This window comes from Salmo trutta, chromosome 29 (assembly GCF_901001165.1).
Source record: "Salmo trutta chromosome 29, fSalTru1.1, whole genome shotgun sequence".
Classification (NCBI taxonomy): domain Eukaryota; kingdom Metazoa; phylum Chordata; class Actinopteri; order Salmoniformes; family Salmonidae; genus Salmo; species Salmo trutta.
In genome coordinates, this window is record NC_042985.1 from 163,561 (window position 1) to 187,414 (window position 23,854).

Here is a 23,854-nt window from a genome sequence, read left to right on the forward strand (position 1 = left end):
GGATCGTTCTGAGCAAGGCAGTTAACCCACTGTTCCCCAGGGCGCCAAAGACGTGGATGTCGATTAAGGCAGCCCCCTCCCCCCACCTCTCTGATTCAGAGGGTTAAATGAGGAAGACACATTTCAGTTGAAGGCATTGAACTGAAATGAGTCTTCCACCTTTAACCCAACCCCTCTGTTGGCCAGCAAGTGGGAGGGTTTTCAGAGGTTAAATGAAATGTATTCGGTATGCACAAGGGAACCACACCTGCAAAGCCCATTACAACTGTCTAAGGTACTGAATGGGGAAAGGGAAATGCCTAACCTGGGGGGGTTGGAGGTCCCAGTCTGCCCCTGAAGTGTCTCCAGGAGGGCATGTTGAGACAACCCCTAGAACCTCCTGTCCTCCACCTCATCTCCACCCTTCTTCTGGACTGGTGTTCAGTGCATTTTTAACCATTAAAACACTAGGACTTATACTAGTCTCCTCTTTCTGTTTGCTGTGTGTGTGTGAGTCTGGTGTGTGTGTGTGTGTGTGTGTGGTGATAACTTGTGAATTGTACCCGTCTCTTACTGGTTCTCTCTAACTGGATAGTTGTACCGATATCTGAACCACCACTTCTTTTGGAGACCACCACATGGAGATGCTCTTTCTCAGGGTGAATAGCATGCTACATGTTTCTCAGATTTGATTCTCTCAAAAATCGACAGACACACATAAGTCAGTCTATTCAATGTTTATTGACAGAATCAATAGGGTGAGTATACTTCAACTGATCAAGCTAGCGGACAGAAGTTGATCAAGTTCTAAATTAATAGTCCTATGGGTAAAAAAAAAATTACTCGAAGGTCAAGAAAGGTTTATCAAAATCAGACAACAACAAAAAGAAAAGCCTAAATATAAAACAAAAACCTTAATTCAAAGTTAAAAAATATACATGAATTTAATTCTGAATGATTTACTGTACATAAAATAATTTCTGGTCCAAAATGGATCTTTTCTCAAAAACAACAAGGACGTTTTTCCTCTTAAAAAAAAACTAAAACAGAACCCAGCTTCTGCTATTTAAATTTGCTCTTCACTCACAGAAAATGGTTACATAACCCCGATTAAAAAAAAAAAAAATTGTTAATACAAAATGGTTCATTTCTTAAACGTGTATGTTTGTCTTCTGAAGGAAAATGAGATATTTACGTGAAAGCCGTCATCACAAAAAAGATGAAAAGCTTCAGAGTAACTCACAACCGACAAGATGCCACAATCAACATAAAATTCATAACAAAGTATTCTGTTTGTCATCAAAAGACAATTGTAAACGGAGACTTTCTTTGCCAATATGGGAGGTGGATTATTGGAGCACAGCCCCTTTAAAAGCAGTGATCCACTAGATTCAGCAGAGGGATGATTTGTTTTTTGAGCGGAGGGGCAGGAACATAATTACAAATCATTTGTAGACTGAAAATTGACAGCAAGAAGACCAAACAGATATACTATTTAACTTAAACATTTCAAAGCTTGTTTAGATTTGTATACAGTCACATATATCCCTCTATTATGCGTGGGAATACTATGGAACAGATTTCCAAAATGAAAATCACTTGGAGCTGATTTATTTATATCTAGCTCAGAAAACTTGGGGCGGTAAATAAAATCACCCGCGGGACACCAGTTGGGGACCCCCCCCCTCCGGGCCAAGCCCCCCCCCCCCTACTTTAAAGTAGCAGAATCTTGGTCCTCTTTAGTACCTCATTATTCCTATCATTTTAAACAAAATTATCAAGAAAAAAACATCTAAAACTGCACCAAAAAAAATGAAATACATGAAAAAGAAAACATGCAATGAAAAAACCTTTTGAAAAACAAGGAGTAAACCACATCTTCACAAAAACATGGATTCAGAGGCTCACAAAAATACCAAACTAAATTATATACAAGGTACTATAACAAACAAAAATGCATAACAACTCAAAACAATGTAGTTTATTTTCCAGGAGTCCAACAACCCGAACCCTTCCTCTTCTAGTCAGGTCAACTCAATAATGACCGTTAACATAACTTGAGATCTGTGAACACAACTCTCCCAATTAAATTCTCCAATTGAAAATCTCATATTTGACATTTTCAATACATGAAAGTTACCCATGCATATCTGAAGTTAGGATTGGACCCTACGAGAGCTGACAAACGATGACGATCATGATTGACTCCTGATGATAAAATTGATCTTCCCCAGAAGTCAAGGATGTGGTAGACTGCATCTGTCGAGGACAGGAGACAACCCTCCATCTCTTTCTACATCCTCATCTTCTCTGTCCTTCTCTGTCCTTCTCTGTCCTTCTCTGTCCTTCTCTGTCCTTCTCTGTCCTTCTTTCTCCACATCTCTCTTTTCTGTTGTCTCGGTGACCCGGTCTGCTCTCGTCCCGTCTTCCTCTCTAATCCATAACTACAGTCTCTAAAGTGCTCCAATGGAAACTGGACTGACAGAAAAGACACAAGTGCCTCCAAAAAAAATACAAAACAAAAACGAAACAAATGAAACAAAAATGAAAGCAAATAAACATCTGCACCGAACGCGTTTCTCCAAATAAAGGGAGGGAGAGAGAGAACATGTGTGTGTGTGTGTGTGTGTGTGTGTGTCATAGCGTCCCCTGTCGTCATCTTCAGTACTTTGGCACTTTGGTGTAATCCTCAGTGTGTATGCTCTTACACAGCCCTATGGACAGGATCATACCCAGGAGCTGTAGAAAGCAGAGGTTAGAGGTTAGAGGTCAGGGTAACAGTATCACTACATCTAAAGCCTTTCAAGAGGGTTCTCTCAGTAGCTGTGATCAGTGTACGCTCCCGTAGCAGGACGTGTCTACATACACAGGAAAAACAAGAGCTGCTGTCGTGGAAGTCACGCGGATTAAGTCAAGAGGTCAGAAGCTGTTTCTGACAGGCTTTTATTCCTCTTAATGATAAACATCTGTCTGGCTGAGAGACCTGCCTGACAGACGTGGTAAACATCTGTCTGGCTGAGAGACCTGCCTGACAGACGTGGTAAACATCTGTCTGGCTGAGAGACCTGCCTGACAGATTATGAAGAATGTATATGTTGTTCTGGTCCAGTAGAATGTATGTGTTGTTCTGGTCCAGTAGAATGTATGTGTTGTTCTGGTCCAGTAGAATGTATGTTTTGTTCTGGTCCAGTAGAATGTATATGTTGTTCTGGTCCTTTAGAATGTATGTGTTGTTCTGGTCCAGTAGAATGTATGTGTTGTTCTGGTCCAGTAGAATGTATGTGTTGTTCTGGTCCAGTAGAATGTATGTGTTGTTCTGGTCCAGTAGAATGTATGTGTTGTTCTGGTCCAGTAGAATGCATATGTTGTTCTGGTCCTATAGAATGTATATGTTGTTCTGGTCCAGTAGAATGTATGTGTTGTTCTGGTCCAGTAGAATGTATGTGTTGTTCTGGTCCTATAGAATGTATATGTTGTTCTGGTCCAGTAGAATGTATGTGTTGTTCTGGTCCAGTAGAATGTATGTGTTGTTCTGGTCCTATAGAATGTATATGTTGTTCTGGTCCAGTAGAATGTATATGTCGTTCTTTACCTCGATGACAGCCACTCCCAGGCAGACCCCCAGGATCACTCCAACGTTGGCAAACAGCCAGCTCTCTACACTGGAGTTACAGCCCTGAGAGACAGAGAGACGTATATTAAACACAGTCCAATATATTAACAGATGATGGTGGTGTTTAGTGATGTTCATGTTGCAAGTAACTCAGTTATGGAGTCAAACACTGTGACCATATTTCAATGCCATTTGAAGTTGACACAGACTTACGTGGAGTACTGATAAATGTGTAGCACAAGCACTATGAGAAGTCTCTCTGTAGGAGTGTTCTCTTAATCAATCAACCAATCAATCAACTAATATAATATATATCTGGAGTATTTCTCCTGTCTTATCCGGTGTCCTGTGTGAATTTAAGTATGCTCTCTCTAATTCTCTCTTTCTTTCTCCCTCAGGACTACCTGGCCTGATGACTCCCTGCTGTCCCCAGTCCACCTGGCCGTGCTGCTGCTCCAGTTTCAACTGTCCTGCCTGCGGCTGTGGAACCCGGATCTGTTCACCGGATGTGCTACCTGTCCCAGACCTGCTGTTTTCAACTCTCTAGAGACAGCAGGTGCGGTAGAGATACTCTGAATGATCGGCTATGAAAAGCCAACTGACATTTACTCCTGAGGTGCTGACTTGTTGCACCCTCTACAACCACTGTGATTATTATTATCTGACCCTGCTGGGCATCTATGAACATTTGAACATCTTGGCCATGTGCTGTTATAATCTCCACCCGGCACAGCCAGAAGAGGACTGTCCGCCCCTCATAGCCTGGTTCCTCTCTAGGTTTCTTCCTATATTCCTGCCTTTCTAGGGAGTTTTTCCTAGCCACCGTGCTTCTACACCTGCATTGCTTGCTGTTTGGGGTTTTAGGCTGGGTTTCTGTACAGCACTTTGAGATATCAGCTGATGTAAGAAGGGCTTTATAAATACATTTGATTTGAAATGTGATTAATATATGGAGTGTTCTTACCCTGTCGTAGACGGGCCAGTGAAGTGCCCGTGCCTCACAGAAACCACTGTCAGAGGAGGAATCACCCTCAACCAGAGACGCGTTCTGGCAGGAACACGGGAACAACAGCTGGGAACTGTTCACTACGACAGCATTACCATGCCAGTCCATTTGACCACTCCATCCACAACACTCCATCTGGAGAGAGAGGGGGATGGACGGAGGGAAGGAGAGAGAAGATGAGAGAGAGGGAGAGAGAGAGAGCGAAAGGGGAGACAGAGACAAAGCGAGAGAGATGAGAGAGAGAGACAGAAAGCGAGAGAGAGGTAGAGAGGGGGGAGAGAGAGGTAGAGAGGGATTAGAGATAGAGGGAGGAGGGAGAGAGAGCGAGAGAACGAGAGGGAGGGGAGGAAGGAGAGAGAGAAGGGGGGGTAGAGATAAAGGTGATAAAACAATGGTGATTAAAAGGTTGACAATAATAGTGAGGAAACATGTCCAGAAAGAGAATGGAAGGAGGGGAAACCCAAGAAGTCCAGTCGTTTTCAGATAGATTAACGCTGACTAGCGACCCTATACTGTAAGTATTGCTTTACAATGAACTAGGACAAATGTTCAAGCTGCTGAAGGGGTTTATAAGGAGCTGAGAGGTGAAATATTCTCCAATTCCTTTGTTTGAAATAACTTTTCCAGACGGACGGAGCTTTAAGAGCTTGGCGTAAGGCCTTCGTGTCAATCCATTTCTAACAGCTACGGTTTGGCTCCACTGAACAATCCATTTCTAGCAGCTACGGTTTGGCTCCACTGAACAATCCATTTCTAACAGCTACGGTTTGGCTCCACTGAACAATCCATTTCTAACAGCTACGGTTTGGCTCCACTGAACAATCCATTTCTAACAGCTACGGTTTGGCTCCACTGAACAATCCATTTCTAACAGCTACGGTTTGGCTCCACTGAACAATCCATTTCTAACAGCTACGGTTTGGCTCCACTGAACAATCCATTTCTAACAGCTACGGTTTGGCTCCACTGAACAATCCATTTCTAACAGCTACGGTTTGGCTCCACTGAACAATCCATTTCTAACAGCTACGGTTTGGCTCCACTGAACAATCCATTTCTAGCAGCTACGGTTTGGCTCCACTGAACAATCCATTTCTAGCAGCTACGGTTTGGCTCCACTGAACAATCCATTTCTAACAGCTACGGTTTGGCTCCACTGAACAATCCATTTCTAACAGCTACGGTTTGGCTCCACTTAACAATCCATTTCTAACAGCTACGGTTTGGCTCCACTGAACAATCCATTTCTAACAGCTACGGTTTGGCTCCACTGAACAATCCATTTCTAACAGCTACGGTTTGGCTCCACTGAACAATCCATTTCTAGCAGCTACGGTTTGGCTCCACTGAACAATCCATTTCTAGCAGCTACGGTTTGGCTCCACTGAACAATCCATTTCTAGCAGCTACGGTTTGGCTCCACTGAACAATCCATTTCTAACAGCTACGGTTTGGCTCCACTGAACAATCCATTTCTAACAGCTACGGTTTGGCTCCACTTAACAATCCATTTCTAACAGCTACGGTTTGGCTCCACTGAACAATCCATTTCTAACAGCTACGGTTTGGCTCCACTGAACAATCCATTTCTAACAGCTACGGTTTGGCTCCACTGAACAATCCATTTCTAACAGCTACGGTTTGGCTCCACTTAACAATCCATTTCTAACAGCTACGGTTTGGCTCCACTGAACAATCCATTTCTAACAGCTACGGTTTGGCTCCACTTAACAATCCATTTCTAACAGCTACGGTTTGGCTCCACTTAACAATCCATTTCTAACAGCTACGGTTTGGCTCCACTGAACAATCAATTTCTAACAGCTACGGTTTGGCTCCACTGAACAATCCATTTCTAACAGCTACGGTTTGGCTCCACTTAACAATCCATTTCTAACAGCTACGGTTTGGCTCCACTGAACAATCCATTTCTAACAGCTACGGTTTGGCTCCACTTAACAATCCATTTCTAACAGCTACGGTTTGGCTCCACTGAACAATCCATTTCTAACAGCTACGGTTTGGCTCCACTGAACAATCCATTTCTAACAGCTACGGTTTGGCTCCACTTAACAATCCATTTCTAACAGCTACGGTTTGGCTTCACTGAACAATCCATTTCTAACAGCTACGGTTTGGCTCCACTGAACAATCCATTTCTAACAGCTACGGTTTGGCTCCACTGAACAATCCATTTCTAACAGCTACGGTTTGGCTCCACTGAACAATCCATTTCTAACAGCTACGGTTTGGCTTCACTGAACAATCCATTTCTAACAGCTACGGTTTGGCTTCACTGAACAATCCATTTCTAACAGCTACGGTTTGGCTCCACTGAACAATCCATTTCTAGCAGCTACGGTTTGGCTCCACTGAACAATCCATTTCTAGCAGCTACGGTTTGGCTCCACTGAACAATCCATTTCTAACAGCTACGGTTTGGCTCCACTGAACAATCCATTTCTAACAGCTACGGTTTGGCTCCACTTAACAATACATTTCTAACAGCTACGGTTTGGCTTCACTGAACAATCCATTTAGATGTATTTTACGACTGCGTCAAATGACACCAGTGTAATTTCTGTACAGAGAGCTTTATACCAAGCACTAGACTACTTACATCAGACCGTTTGCTTCACTTCAGGTAACTGACAATTCTATGCAAATGAACGGTCAACATTCATTGTATTTTATTACATTTTACACCACTTGCCACTTTACCGTAAAACTACAGGTAATGTTAAATCTCCTTTTGGTCGACTGGTGTGTTGACTTTTGAACTGGTTGAATTGACCTCCGTTCCAAGTCAAAATAACACCCCTTTCCCCCTCTTAGTTCAAAATGGTTAGAGTTAAGGGAAGATGATCCTCGATCTGTGCTCCCCACTCACCGTCCTCTGTATGTAATCCCAGGCCTGCTCTGTGGTGCTGTTCTTGCCAGGGTAGTTGCTTAGGATCTGGGTCACGATGTCGGACATCTCCTTATTTAGCTGAGACAGAGAGAGAGAGACAGAGAGAGAGAGAGAGAGAGACAGAGAGAGACAGAGAGAGACAGAGAGAGACAGAGAGAGACAGAGAGACAGAGAGAGACAGAGAGACAGAGAGAGAGAAAAGGGGGGAAACCAGTCAGTAAACCAGTCATTCAATGAGTCAAATCAGACAGTGATGGTTTCTAAACTACTCTAAAAAAGTTTCTAAACACAAACACAAAACCTGGAGAGAAAATACAATGCCCAGAACTAGAGATACAAATCAGTTGAATAAATCTGAGTAAATTCCTGGAGAGAAAAATCCCTGATCATTCAAAACTAGTATTGTTTTGTAATGTGTAGATCTTATGGCCCCCACTCATCTCTGACCCCTCCCCATTCCTCCTCTGTTGAAACAGGTCATATAAAGTGCTGTTTTTTTTCTCCTAAATGGCACCCTATTCCCTTTATAGTGCACTACTTTTAACAAAGGTACATAGGGCTCCAGTCAAAAGTAGTGCACTATATAGGGAATAGGGCTCCAGTCAAAAGTAGTGCACTATATAGGGAATAGGGCTCCAGTCAAAAGTAGTGCACTATATAGGGAATAGGGCTCCAGTCAAAAGTAGTGCACTATATAGGGAATAGGGCTCCAGTCAAAAGTAGTGCACTATATAGGGAATAGGGCTCCAGTCAAAAGTAGTGCACTATATAGGAAATAGGGCTCCAGTCAAAAGTAGTGCACTATATAGGGAATAGGGCTCTGGTCTATGGTAGTACCACTATATAGGGAATAGGGCTCTGGTCTATAGTAGTACCACTATATAGGGAATATGGCTCTGGTCTATAGTAGTACCACTATATAGGGAATAGGGCTCTGGTCTATAGTAGTACCACTATATAGGGAATAGGGCTCTGGTCTATAGTAGTACCACTATATAGGGAATAGGGCCCTGGTCTATAGTAGTACCACTATATAGGGAATAGGACTCTGGTCTATAGTAGTACCACTATATAGGGAATAGGGCTCTGGTCTATAGTAGTACACTATATAGGGAATAGGGCTCTGGTCTATAGTAGTACCACTATATAGGGAATAGGGCTCTGGTCTATAGTAGTACCACTATATAGGGAATAGGGCTCTGGTCTATAGTAGTACCACTATATAGGGAATAGGGCTCTGGTCTATAGTAGTACACTATATAGGGAATAGGGCTCTGGTCTATAGTAGTACCACTATATAGGGAATAGGACTCTGGTCTATAGTAGTGCACTATATAGGGAATAGGGCTCTGGTCTATAGTAGTACCACTATATAGGGAATAGGGCTCTGGTCTATAGTAGTACCACTATATAGGGAATAGGGCTCTGGTCTATAGTAGTACCACTATATAGGGAATAGGGCTCTGGTCTATAGTAGTACCACTATATAGGGAACAGGGCTCTGGTCTATAGTAGTACCACTATATAGGGAATAGGGCTCTGGTCTATAGTAGTACCACTATATAGGGAATAGGGCTCTGGTCTATAGTAGTACCACTATATAGGGAATAGGACTCTGGTCTATAGTAGTACCACTATATAGGGAATAGGGCTCTGGTCTATAGTAGTACCACTATATAGGGAATAGGGCTCTGGTCTATAGTAGTACCACTATATAGGGAATAGGGCTCTGGTCTATAGTAGTACCACTATATAGGGAATAGGGCTCTGGTCTATAGTAGTACCACTATATAGGGAATAGGGCTCTGGTCTATAGTAGTACCACTATATAGGGAATAGGGCTCTGGTCTATAGTAGTACCACTATATAGGGAATAGGGCTCTGGTCTATAGTAGTACCACTATATAGGGAATAGGACTCTGGTCTATAGTAGTACCACTATATAGGGAATAGGGCTCTGGTCTATAGTAGTACACTATATAGGGAATAGGGCTCTGGTCTATAGTAGTACCACTATATAGGGAATAGGACTCTGGTCTATAGTAGTACCACTATATAGGGAATAGGGCTCCATTTGGGATCGAGTTTTTTCTGCCACCCTAAAAACTTTTCAGGTGCGTGTCGTTAAAGAGCAGAACCACAGGAAGTTCACGTTCGATGGTTGTTGAAACACGTTTTGTTTTGAACATTTATTGAACCAGGAAGTCCCACTGAGGTCAGAAGGGAGACCTGGCATGTCTTCCTATGGTGAGACATGGGCTCTCTCAATGAGCCTTTCCTCGCTTCCCACCTCCTCACTTCCTACATGCTCACCTCCTTCTCAACCGTATTGGAGGAGAAGGTTCAAGGTCCCTCCCTTCTGACCTCATTGTCCAATGCGTTTTGAGAAGGAAATGAGGAGAGCGGAAGGGAGGAATCGACGGAAAGAAATTGAGAAAGAGCGCTGGCATGTCCTTCTGTGGGGAGACTCTAGCAAAAGTATCAGGCCCCAGCGACAGGCCCCAGCGACACAGGCCCCAGCGACAGGCCCCAGCGACAGGCCCCAGCGACAGGCCCCAGCGACAGGCCCCAGCGACAGGCCCCAGCGACAGGCCCCAGCGACAGGCCCCAGCGACAGGCCCCAGCGACAGGCCCCAGCGACAGGCCCCAGCGACAGGCCCCAGCGACAGGCCCCAGCGACAGGCCCCAGCGACAGGGCCAGGCCCCAGCGACAGGCCCCAGCGACAGGCCCCAGCGACAGGCCCCAGCGACAGGCCAAGACGTGGTTAGCTACATGATTTGGACATGTCTGTTGTGTTGAAATGCTTAGTTACAGTGAACAGAGTATTACTGAGAAATGTGATATTGTTTAAAGTACTGAAGCAACATGTACAGTCTTGAAAGTCCACTTGGCAGAGAGGCTGCTGCCGCTGGCTAATGTTGAAAAATTGACGAATTGCAAAAAAATTACTGAAGCTGGAGACGCATATCTCCCTCACTAACTTTAAGCATCAGCTGTCAGAGCAGCTCACAGATCACTGCACCTGTACATAGCCCATCTGTAAATAGCCCATCCAACTACCTCATCCCCATATTATTTTTTGCTCCTTTGCACCCCAGTATCTCTACTTGCACATTCATCTTCTGCACATCTATCACTCCAGTGTTTAATTGCTAAATTGTAATTATTTCACCACTACGGCCTATTTATTGCCTTACCTCCCTAATCTTACTTTATTTGCAAACACTGTATATAGATTGTTCTACTGTATTATTGACTGCATGTTTGTTTATTCCATGTGTAACTCTGTGTTGTTGTTTTTGTCGCACTGCTTTGCTTTATTCCTGGCCAGGTCTCAGTTGTAAATGAGAACTTGTTCCCTGCTGGCCTACCTGGTTAAATAAAGGACTTGTTCCCTACTGGCCTACCTGGTTAAATAAAGGTGAAATAAATAAAATAATACATGTTGGATCCAGACTTCCAACGACGGTTCTATTTCAGATTCAAAAAGCAGGAAGCAGCAGGGATACATCAGGGATATGGCTGTCCCAAATGGCACCCTCTTCCCTATATAGTGCACTACTTCAGGGATACATCAGGGATATGACTGTCCCAAATGGCACCCTCCTCCCTAAGTAGTGCACTATAGAGGGAATAAGGTGCCATTTGGGACTCACTCAATATTTGGGTCTGAGAGGTGGATTCCAGCTTTACGGCATTTCCTAGTCAGATGGTTCCCTTCAGGTCCTCTGGGAGAAACAGACAGTGTGTGTGTGTGTGTGTGTGTGTGTGTGTGTGTGTGTGTGTGTGTGTGTGTGTGTGTGTGTGTGCATGTTTCTCCAATTATCCACATCTGTGTTTACACATCTCTCCAGCTAGTGTGCGTGTGTTCCTACCAGCAGCAGTCACCCTCTCTCTGACCCATCTCTCTCTCTCTGACCCCTCTCCTCACTGACAGACACACCTCTCTCTGACCCCTCTCCCCACTGACAGACGTCTCTCTCTCTCTCTCCCTCTCTCTCCTCTCCTCACTGACAGACAACACCTTTCTCTCTCTCTCTCTTTGACCCCCATGTTTACTGCCCCTCACTGACAGACACACACCTGGCCAGGCTTTCCTCTGGTCCTCCTGGGGCCAAGGCCTCCTAAACAACAATAACCACCACTACACTAGTGCCCTGCACTTTTCATAATGAACAACGGTTGGCACTGAGATACCAAAACACTGCTCAATCGGCTTGACATGACACCGGATATGTCCCAAATGGCCCCCTGTCCATTTCTTTTGATCAGGGCCCATAGGGATAAGGAATGGCCCCCTGTTCATTTCTTTTGATCAGGGCCCATAGGGATAAGGAATATAGTGACATATGGGAAACAGCCTCTCTTTGGGCTTGTCAGGGTTTTTTTATTATCAGAAACTCATCTTAGCTAAATGAAACCAACAGGGGGAAATTCTTTACACTGTTATTGACAACCCACACATACAAAGTCCCAGAGACGCTGGGAATACTTTTCATTCCATGGAAATCACTGTCTTTTCTTGGAAGATGTGCTCCAACACAGTCATGTAGAATGCACAGCACCAGTCATGTAGAATGTACAGCACCAGTCATGTAGAATGTACAGCACCAGTCAAAAGTTGGGACACACCTACTCGTTCAAGGAGTGTGCAAAGCTGTCATCAAGGCAAAGGGTGGCTACTTTGAAGAATCTCAAATATAAATATATTTTGATTTCTTTAACACTTTTTTGGTTACTACATGATTCCATATGTGTTATTTCATGTTGATGTCTTCACTATTATTCTACATGGATATGTTGTTCTGGTCCAGTAGAATGTATATGTTGTTCTGGTCCAGTAGAATGTATATGTTGTTCTGGTCCAGTAGAATGTATATGGTGTTCTGGTCCTGTAGAATGTATATGGTGTTCTGGTCCTGTAGAATGTATATGGTGTTCTGGTCCTGTAGAATGTATATGTGGTTCTGGTCCAGTAGAATGTATATGTGGTTCTGGTCCAGTAGAATGTATATGTTGTTCTGGTCCAGTAGAATGTATATGGTGTTCTGGTCCAGTAGAATGTATATGGTGTTCTGGTCCTGTAGAATGTATATGTTGTTCTGGTCCAGTAGAATGTATGTTGTTCTGGTCCAGTAGAATGTATATGTTGTTCTGGTCCAGTAGAATGTATATGTTGTTCTGGTCCTATAGAATGTATATGTTGTTCTGGTCCAGTAGAATGTATATGTTGTTCTGGTCCAGTAGAATGTATATGTTGTTCTGGTCCAGTAGAATGTATATGTTGTTCTGGTCCAGTAGAATGTATATGGTGTTCTGGTCCTGTAGAATGTATATGTTGTTCTGGTCCAGTAGAATGTATATGTTGTTCTGGTCCAGTAGAATGTATATGTTGTTCTGGTCCAGTAGAATGTATATGTTGTTCTGGTCCTATAGAATGTATATGTTGTTCTGGTCCAGTAGAATGTATATGTTGTTCTGGTCCAGTAGAATGTATATGTTGTTCTGGTCCAGTAGAATGTATGTTGTTCTGGTCCAGTAGAATGTATATGTTGTTCTGGTCCAGTAGAATGTATATGTTGTTCTGGTCCTATAGAATGTATATGTTGTTCTGGTCCAGTAGAATGTATGTGTTGTTCTTGTCCTATAGAATGTATATGTTGTTCTGGTCCTATAGCATGTATATGTTGTTCTGGTCCTATAGCATGTATATGTTGTTCTGGTCCTATAGAATGGATAAATACAGCTTTTGGTAGCGTGTTCTGACTGAAAGTAAAAAAGGTGTAATCAGTCTCAAAACAAGGTGTAGTCAAGGGTGTAGTGAGTCATTTTCTACAGAACAGGTTGTGTTCAGGCTGGTTCAACATCCTGGAATGTTCAGGTACACATATACCGTGTAGAACAGACGTCGGCAGGTAGTCTAGTGGTTAAGAGCGGCGGCCGTTAACAGGTTTGGGCCAGTAACCAAAAGGTCGTTGGTTCGAATCCCCGAGCTGACTAGGTGAAACACTTGAGCAAGGCACTTGACGCTAATTGCTCCTGTAAGTCATTCTGGATAAGAGCGTCTGCTAAGTGACAAAATAAAATGACGTACTTTTCTGACATGTAGAGTAAGAATGGTAAAGCTATACATAGTATTTCTATCAGCTACATTCAGTAAGTTTCTCTTTCCTGAACGCGACCAACAACAGGTGTAAACAGGAAGTGACATCACTCACCAGGTCCTTCTGGAAGTAGATGAGTACACCGGCTGCCACCTGACCAATCAGAATCAGCAGCAGGCAGGTGAAGTACTGGGGAGGAAGAGAGGATCATGGGATATATGAGATGACATCACCGTGGCAACAGTCCATCATAACAACGCATAAACACATTCACCCAATCCCCAACCCACATACCAGACATCCTCACCTGCAGCATCATTCTGACATCAATACCCACTTGCCTTCAAATAGAAATGCATTATGTATTCAACTATGTATGTAAATAATTGACTAGGATGTGAACTTCCAAACAAAAACTACAGTAGTAACCCTGGAGAGAGGATCTGATGTTGCTACAATATCCACTGGACCAGCCACGGGGCTTTGTGTTGCTACAATATCCACTGGACCAGCCATGGGGCTTTGTGTTGCTACAATATCCACTGGAACAGCCACGGGGCTTTGCATTGCTACAATATCCACTGGACCAGCCACGGGGCTTTGTTCTACTACAATATCCACTGGACCAGCCACGGGGCTTTGTTCTACTACAATATCCACTGGACCAGCCACGGGGCTTTGTTCTACTACAATATCCACTGGACCAGCCACGGGGCTTTGTTCTACTACAATATCCACTGGACCAGCCACGGGGCTTTGTGTTGCTACTACAATATCCACTGGACCAGCCACGGGGCTTTGTGTTGCTACTACAATATCCACTGGACCAGCCACGGGGCTTTGTGTTGCTACTACAATATCCACTGGACCAGCCACGGGGCTTTGTGTTGCTACAATATCCACTGGACCAGCCACGGGGCTTTGCGTTGCTACTACAATATCCACTGGACCAGCCACGGGGCTTTGCGTTGCTACTACAATATCCACTGGACCAGCCACGGGGCTTTGCGTTGCTACAATATCCACTGGACCAGCCACGGGGCTTTGCGTTGCTACAATATCCACTGGACCATCCACGGGGCTTTGCGTTGCTACAATATCCACTGGAACAGCCACGGGGCTTTGCGTTGCTACAATATCCACTGGACCAGCCACGGGGCTTTGCGTTGCTACAATATCCACTGGACCAGCCACGGGGCTTTGCGTTGCTACAATATCCACTGGACCAGCCACGGGGCTTTGTGTTGCTACAATATCCACTGGAACAGCCACAGGGCTTTGTGTTGCTACTACAATATCCACTGGAACAGCCACGGGGCTTTGTGTTGCTACAATATCCACTGGAACAGCCATGGGGCTTTGTGTTGCTACTACAATATCCACTGGAACAGCCATGGGGCTTTGTGTTGCTACAATATCCACTGGACCAGCCACGGGGCTTTGTGTTGCTACTACAATATCCACTGGAACAGTCACGGGGCTTTGTGTTGCTACAATATCCACTGGAACAGCCACGAGGCTTTGTTCTGCTACAATATCTACTGGAACAGCCACGGGGCTTTGTGTTGCTACAATATCCACTGGACCAGCCACGGGGCTTTGTGTTGCTACTACAATATCCACTGGACCAGCCACGGGGCTTTGTGTTGCTACTACAATATCCACTGGACCAGCCACGGGGCTTTGTGTTGCTACTACAATATCCACTGGAACAGCCACGGGGCTTTGTGTTGCTACTACAATATCCACTGGAACAGCCACGGGGCTTTGTGTTGCTACAATATCCACTGGACCAGCCATGGGGCTGTGTGTTGCTACAATATCCACTGGAACAGCCACGGGGCTTTGTTCTACTACAATATCCACATGGACCAGCCACAGGGCTTTGTGTTGCTACAATATCCACTTGAACAGCCACGGTGCTTTGTTCTACTACAATATCCACTGGAACAGCCACGGGGCTTTGTTCTACTACAATATCCACTGGGACAGCCACGGGGCTTTGTGTTGCTACAATATCCACTGGAACAGCCACGGGGCTTTGTGTTGCTACAATATCCACTGGAACAGCCACGGGGCTTTGTGTTGCTACAATATCCACTGGAACAGCCACGGGGCTTTGTGTTGCTACAATATCCACTGGAACAGCCACGGGGCTTTGTGTTGCTACTACAATATCCACTGGAACAGCCACGGGGCTTTGTGTTGCTACTACAATATCCACTGGAACAGCTACGGGGCTTTGTGTTGCTACAATATCCACTGGAACAGCCACGGAGCTTTGTGTTGCTACTACAATATCCACTGGAACAGCCAGGGGGCTTTGTGTTGCTACAATATCCACTGGACCAGCCACGGGGCTTTGTGTTGCTACAATATCCACTGGACCAGCCACAGGGCTTTGTGTTGCTACAATATCCACTGGAACAGCCACGGGGCTTTGTGTTGCTACTACAATATCCACTGGAACAGCCACGGGGCTTTGTGTTGCTACAATATCCACTGGAACAGCCACGGGGCTTTGTGTTGCTACAATATCCACTGGAACAGCCACGGGGCTTTGTGTTGCTACAATATCCACTGGAACAGCCACGGGGCTTTGTGTTGCTACTACAATATCCACTGGAACAGCCACGGGGCTTTGTGTTGCTACAATATCCACTGGAACAGCCACGGGGCTTTGTGTTGCTACAATATCCACTGGACCAGCCACGGGGCTTTGCGTTGCTACAATATCCACTGGACCAGCCACGGGGCTTTGTGTTGCTACAATATCCACTGGACCAGCCACGGGGCTTTGTGTTGCTACAATATCCACTGGAACAGCCACGGGGCTTTGTGTTGCTACAATATCCACTGGAACAGCCACGGGGCTTTGTGTTGCTACTACAATATCCACTGGAACAGCTACGGGGCTTTGTGTTGCTACAATATCCACTGGAACAGCCACGGAGCTTTGTGTTGCTACTACAATATCCACTGGAACAGCCAGGGGGCTTTGTGTTTCTACAATATCCACTGGAACAGCCAGGGGGCTTTGTGTTGCTACAATATCCACTGGACCAGCCACAGGGCTTTGTGTTGCTACAATATCCACTGGAACAGCCACGGGGCTTTGTGTTGCTACTACAATATCCACTGGAACAGCCACGGGGCTTTGTGTTGCTACAATATCCACTGGAACAGCCACGGGGCTTTGTGTTGCTACAATATCCACTGGACCAGCCATGGGGCTTTGTGTTGCTACTACAATATCCACTGGAACAGCCACGGGGCTTTGTGTTGCTACTACAATATCCACTGGAACAGCCACGGGGCTTTGTGTTGCTACAATATCCACTGGACCAGCCACGGGGCTTTGCGTTGCTACAATATCCACTGGACCAGCCACGGGGCTTTGTGTTGCTACAATATCCACTGGACCAGCCACGGGGCTTTGTGTTGCTACAATATCCACTGGACCAGCCACGGGGCTTTGTGTTGCTACAATATCCACTGGAACAGCCACGGGGTTTTGTGTTGCTACAATATCCACTGGACCAGCCACAGGGCTTTGTGTTGCTACAATATCCACTGGACCAGCCACGGGGCTTTGTGTTGCTACAATATCCACTGGACCAGCCACGGGGCTTTGTGTTGCTACAATATCCACTGGACCAGCCACGGGGCTTTGTGTTGCTACAATATCCACTGGAACAGCCACGGGGCTTTGTGTTGCTACAATATCCACTGGAACAGCCACGGGGCTTTGTTCTACTACAATATCCACTGGACCAGCCACGGGGCTTTGCGTTGCTACAATATCCATTGGACCAGCCACGGGGCTTTGTGTTGCTACTACAATATCCACTGGAACAGCCACGGGGCTTTGTGTTGCTACTACAATATCCACTGGAACAGCCACGGGGCTTTGTGTTGCTACTACAATATCCACTGGAACAGCCACGGGGCTTTGTGTTGCTACTACAATATCCACTGGAACAGCCACGGGGCTTTGTGTTGCTACAATATCCACTGGAACAGCCACGGGGTTTTGTGTTGCTACAATATCCACTGGACCAGCCACGGGGCTTTGTGTTGCTACAATATCCACTGGACCAACCACGGGGCTTTGTGTTGCTACAATATCCACTGGACCAGCCACGGGGCTTTGTTCTACTACAATATCCACTGGACCAGCCACGGGGCTTTGTTCTACTACAATATCCACTGGACCAGCCACGGGGCTTTGTTCTACTACAATATCCACTGGACCAGCCACGGGGCTTTGTGTTGCTACAATATACACTTGAACAGCCACGGTGCTTTGTTCTACTACAATATCCACTGGAACAGCCACGGGGCTTTGTTCTACTACAATATCCACTGGAACAGCCATGGGGCTTTGTGTTGCTACAATATCCACTGGAACAGCCACGGGGCTTTGTTTTGCTACAATATCCACTGGAACAGCCACGGGGCTTTGTGTTGCTACAATATCCACTGGAACAGCCACGGGGCTTTGTGTTGCTACAATATCCACTGGAACAGCCACGGGGCTTTGTGTTGCTACAATATCCACTGGAACAGCCACGGGGCTTTGTGTTGCTACTACAATATCCACTGGAACAGCTACGGGGCTTTGTGTTGCTACAATATCCACTGGAACAGCCACGGAGCTTTGTGTTGCTACTACAATATCCACTGGAACAGCCAGGGGGCTTTGTGTTGCTACAATATCCACTGGACCAGCCACGGGGCTTTGTGTTGCTACAATATCCACTGGACCAGCCACAGGGCTTTGTGTTGCTACAATATCCACTGGAACAGCCACGGGGCTTTGTGTTGCTACTACAATATCCACTGGAACAGCCACGGGGCTTTGTGTTGCTACAATATCCACTGGAACAGCCACGGGGCTTTGTGTTGCTACAATATCCACTGGACCAGCCATGGGGCTTTGTGTTGCTACTACAATATCCACTGGAACAGCCACGGGGCTTTGTGTTGCTACTACAATATCCACTGGAACAGCCACGGGGCTTTGCGTTGCTACAATATCCACTGGACCAGCCACGGGGCTTTGCGTTGCTACAATATCCACTGGACCAGCCACGGGGCTTTGTGTTGCTACAATATCCACTGGACCAGCCACGGGGCTTTGTGTTGCTACAATATCCACTGGACCAGCCACGGGGCTTTGTGTTGCTACAATATCCACTGGAACAGCCACGGGGTTTTGTGTTGCTACAATATCCACTGGACCAGCCACAGGGCTTTGTGTTGCTACAATATCCACTGGACCAGCCACGGGGCTTTGTGTTGCTACAATATCCACTGGACCAGCCACGGGGCTTTGTGTTGCTACAATATCCACTGGACCAGCCACGGGGCTTTGTTCTACTACAATATCCACTGGACCAGCCACAGGGCTTTGTTCTACTACAATATCCACTGGACCATCCATGGGGCTTTGTTCTACTACAATATCCACTTGACCAGCCACGGGGCTTTGTGTTGCTACAATTTCCACTGGAACAGCCACGGGGCTTTGTGTTGCTACAATATCCACTGGAACAGCCACGGGGCTTTGTGTTGCTACAATATCCACTGGAACAGCCACGGGGCTTTGTGTTGCTACAATATCCACTGGAACAGCCACGGGGCTTTGTGTTGCTACAATATCCACTGGACCAGCCACGGGGCTTTGCGTTGCTACAATATCCACTGGAACAGCCACGGGGCTGTGTGTTGCTCCAATATCCACTGGAACAGCCACGGGGCTCTGTGTGCAACTCCTCCCTGTACAGTAGCAGTAGTTTGTAATGCATTCACACTAGCATACACTGAGTGGACAAAACATTAGGAACACCTTCCTTATATTGAGTTGCACCCCCTTTTTGTCCTCGGGAAACAGCCTCAACTCGTTGGGGCATGGACTCTACAAGGTGTCTAAAGCGTTCCACAGGGATGCTGGTCCATGTTGACTCCAATGCTTCCCACAGTTGTGTCAAGTTGGCTGGATGTCCTTTGGTTGGTGGACCATTCTTGATACACACAGGAAACTGTTGAGTGTGAAAAACCCAGCTACGTTGCAGTTCTTGACACACTCAAACTGGTGCGCTTGGCACCTACTACCATACCCCGTTCAAAGGCACTTAAATATTTTGTCTTGTCCATTCACCCTCTGAATGGCAGACACACACACACAATTCATGTCTCAATTGTCTCAAGGTTTAAAAATCATTCTTCAACCTGTCTCCTCCCCTTCATCTACACTGATTGAGGTGGATTTAACAAGTGACATCAATAAGGGATCATAGCTTTCACCTGGATTCACCTGGTCAGTCTATGTCATGGAAAGAGCAGGTGTTCCTAATGTTTTGTACGCTCAGTGTAGATTTTGGAGATGCCAGCAATTCTTTAAGATGGTTTTGACTTTGCACCACTGATTGTGAGTCAGACCAGGCAGTCCAGTGTGTCTGTGTCTGTGTGTGTCTGTGTGTGTCTGTGTGTGTCTGTGTGTGTCTGTGTGTGTCTGTGTGTGCCTGTGTGTGTCTCTGTGTGTCTCTGTGTGTGTCTCTGTGTGTGTCTCTGTGTGTGTCTCTGTGTGTGTCTCTGTGTGTGTCTCTGTGTGTGTCTCTGTGTGTGTCTCTGTGTGTGTGTGTGTGTGTGTCTCTGTGCGTCTGTGTGCGTGTGTGTGTGCCTGTGTGTGTGTGTGTATCTGTGTATCTGTGTGTGTGTGCGTGCGCGTGTGTGTCTGTGTGTCTGTGTGTGTGTGTGTGTGTGTGTGTGTGTGTGTGTGTGTGCTCACCAGGCCCAGCAGACAGCGGATCTCGTAGATAGCCCCCAGGCAACCCAGGAAGCCCATCAACATGGAGAGACCACCTACACCTATCAGGATGTAGGAAGCTATCTTCAGCACTGTGGAGGACTCTTCTGTAGAGAGAAACAAGCACACTCTCAGATTAGCACATTAGCGTTGCTATGGTAAAAAGCATATATAGGCTAGCATTTTAGCATACCTACAGTACACCATGGGGGACTCCTCTGTAGAGGTGGGAACAAGCAGACTCGTTAGCATATCTGCTGTAAACACATATAGGTTAGCAGTTTAGCAATCGACTACTGTGCAGGCTTGTATTTAAGCAGTCTGATGTAGGCTATACACAGGCTAGCATTTTAGCACACCTACTACACAGTGACAGCAGACACCATGTTCTGCCTCACGTCTGATAGATACAGACAGACAGTAGAATATAACAGACATCTTCCTCTAAGGCAACTCATTCCCACAAAACCAAAAGGGGACCTGACCTCACACCAACATATCTGTTCATGGAAACAGTTCTGGGAATTCTGGCTTCTATTTAAAAAAAAAAAAAAGAGTCTACTGGAGCCAGAGAGAGATTAGGTCTGCATTTCAAACGGCACCCTTTTCCCTATTTAGTGCACTACTTTTGACCAAAAAGTCCACTAAAAACAGTTAAAATATTGTGCACTATATAGGGAACAGGGTGCAATTTGGGACATAGATTATCTGGCAAGAGGAGGAATGATATATGTTACTCTGAGGACACTGTTCTCAGTGTGTGTGTGTGTGTGTGTGTGTGTGTGTGTGTGTGTGTGTGTGTGTGTGTGTGTGTGTGTGTGGCACTGCCAAACATTCTGAGGCTTTCAAAGGAAAGAGAGAAGTATGTTTCTGTGGATCACTCCGGAGGTCTGGAACCAACACTGCGCCATCATGGAGGCCCAACTCTCTGCAAAGCCCAGAAACCACCACTGAGACAGAGAGAGAAAGGACAGTCAACCTCATCTAAAGCCTTTAGTTTAAGGAGACGTCCTCCTTGGAGACAGAGACTAGCTCCTGAGATACCCAGAGGTTTTCACTATAATGGCAGAAACATCTGGCACACCATGCAAATCAAAGTGTTTCTGTCAGCGTATTGCAGTGTCACAGTACAATGAAATACTTACTTGCAAGAAATGCTTATGCAAGATGTGAAACACGGCCAAATGTACATAGTCAGAGACAAAGTGGAGTAAAAACACAAAGAAAACAGTATCCTATTTAATACTGTGATGAAATAGCTGTGGTTGGTTAGTGCTATACTCTAGCGTGTGATTTCTTCTTATTATTCTAAGAGGGATGACTGTGGCAATATTACTGAAGGAATATATAAAACGCTGGTTGGGAACCCTCCTTCCCAGCAAAAGCAGTTTAACAAGACACGTATCTGGTTAATAGAGACAGACCCTGCAGCACATCACAGACAGAGAGGAACAGCTAGAGAACAGATCCCTCTCCTCATTACCGTTCCTCTAACGTTGGAACAGCTAGAGAACAGATCCCTCTCCTCATTACCGTTCCTCTAACGTTGGAACAGCTAGAGAACAGATCCCTCTCCTCATTACCGTTCCTCTAACGTTGGAACAGCTAGAGAACAGATGCCTCTCCTCATTACCGTTCCTCTAACGTTGGAACAGCTAGAGAACAGATCCCTCTCCTCATTACCGTTCCTCTAACGTTGGAACAGCTAGAGAACAGATCCCTCTCCTCATTACTGTTCCTCTACCGTTGGAACAAGTCCAATAAAACGGCTAAATGAATGGGTCTGCTACTCTGCTTCTGAAGAGGGTTAAAGACCTACAGGAAGTCATCATCATAGCTAGGTTATAGGGCTCCACTAGACTAGAACAGTCACGTGTTGTAGTGTGTTGACTTTGAGGAACGTGCTGTGAGGTTAACGCTCCCCTCAGGACTCCACTGTGGGTGTAGGAAGTGGCCTGGGACCCCTGCAATAACCCCCGGACACACACACACACACACACACACACACCTCCAAACTTTTAAATCGTTAGGCACCAAACATAATTTAAGTAGTCCAAGAAAGAGATTGACTTATTTTATAGTTTAGTCTCCCATTAGGTCTATATGAATCCTATATAGTTTAGTCTCCCATTAGGTCTATATGAATCCTATATAGTTTAGTCTCCCATTAGGTCTATATGAATCCTATATAGTTTAGTTTCCCATTAGGTCTATATGAATCCTATATAGTTTAGTCTCCCATTAGGCCTATATAGTTTAGTCTCCCATCAGGTTGTTAGCTAGCTAGGTAACATGACTGAACATGACTTGGTTCGTTATCAAACCAATAATTAGCGACCCGGGATTAGTTTAAAAACGGCCAGCGACATGGTTTTGTGAAATTATATCAAATGCGCACAAATCCCAGCAGAAAGAGAAAAAAAACTTGCCTCTGGTAATATGGGTCATATTATATAACCGTTTAGACTAGAGACAAGACCTCTGGTAATATGGGTCATATTATATAACCATTCAGACTAGAGACAAGACCTCTGGTAATATGGGTCACATTATATAACCGTTTAGACTAGAGACAAGACCTCTGGTAATATGGGTCATATTATATAACCGTTCAGACTAGAGACAAGACCTCTGGCAATATGTGTCATATAGAAAAGAGTAGAGGGCCTAGAGAGCTGCCCTGCGGTACACCACACTTTACATGTTTGACATTAGAGAAGCTTCCACTAAAGAATTCCCCCTGAGTTCTATTAGATAGATTGCCATACCGTGGATTCAGAGCTGAGGTTGAAAAGTCATAACACATATGTTTTTCAACAACAAGCTATGGTCAATAATATCAAAGGCTGCACTGAAATCTAACAATACAGCTCCCACAATCTTCTTATTATCAATGTCTTTCAACCAATCATCAGTTATTTGTGTCAGTGCAGTACATGTTGAGTGCCCTTCTCTATAAGCATGCTGAAAGTCTGTTGCTAATTTGTTTACAGAGAAATAGCATTGTATTTGATCAAAGACATTTTTTTCCCAACAGTTTGCTAAGAGCTGTAAGGTCTGCTGTTAGAATCAGTAAAGGCCGCTTTACCGCTCTTGGGTAGCGGGATGACTGTGGCTTCCCTCCAGGCCTGAGGACAAAGACTTTCCTCTAGGCTCAGATTGAAGATATGACAGATAGGAGTGGCTATAGAGTCAGTTACCATCCTCAGTAGCTTTCCATCTAAGTCGTCAATGCGAGGAGGTTTGTCATTATTGATCAATAACAATTTTTCTACCTCTCCCACACCAACTTTACACAATTCCAACTTGCAATGCTTTTCTTTCATTATTATTACATTTTTTTATGCATGAATACGATGGCTCACTGTTCGTTGTTGGCATTTCCTGCCTAAGTTTGCTCACTTTGCCAATGAAGTAATCAATAAAATA

General features: G+C 45.2%; 1 protein-coding gene across 1 annotated transcript in view; it reads right to left on the reverse strand.

Moving 5' to 3' along the window:
• Positions 1–701: 701 nt before the first annotated feature.
• Positions 702–23,854, reverse strand: part of LOC115166694 (CD82 antigen) — a 52,145-nt gene continuing 28,992 nt past the window's right edge. Inside the window, exons 4-9 of the mRNA XM_029720405.1 lie at positions 20,408–20,532; positions 13,729–13,803; positions 7,489–7,587; positions 4,557–4,733; positions 3,572–3,655; positions 702–2,718 (exon numbers count right to left, since the gene is read on the reverse strand). Coding sequence (XP_029576265.1) covers positions 2,641–2,718; positions 3,572–3,655; positions 4,557–4,733; positions 7,489–7,587; positions 13,729–13,803; positions 20,408–20,532 — 638 coding nt within the window. The 3' untranslated portion in view covers positions 702–2,640. The remainder of the gene's footprint in view (positions 2,719–3,571; positions 3,656–4,556; positions 4,734–7,488; positions 7,588–13,728; positions 13,804–20,407; positions 20,533–23,854) is intronic.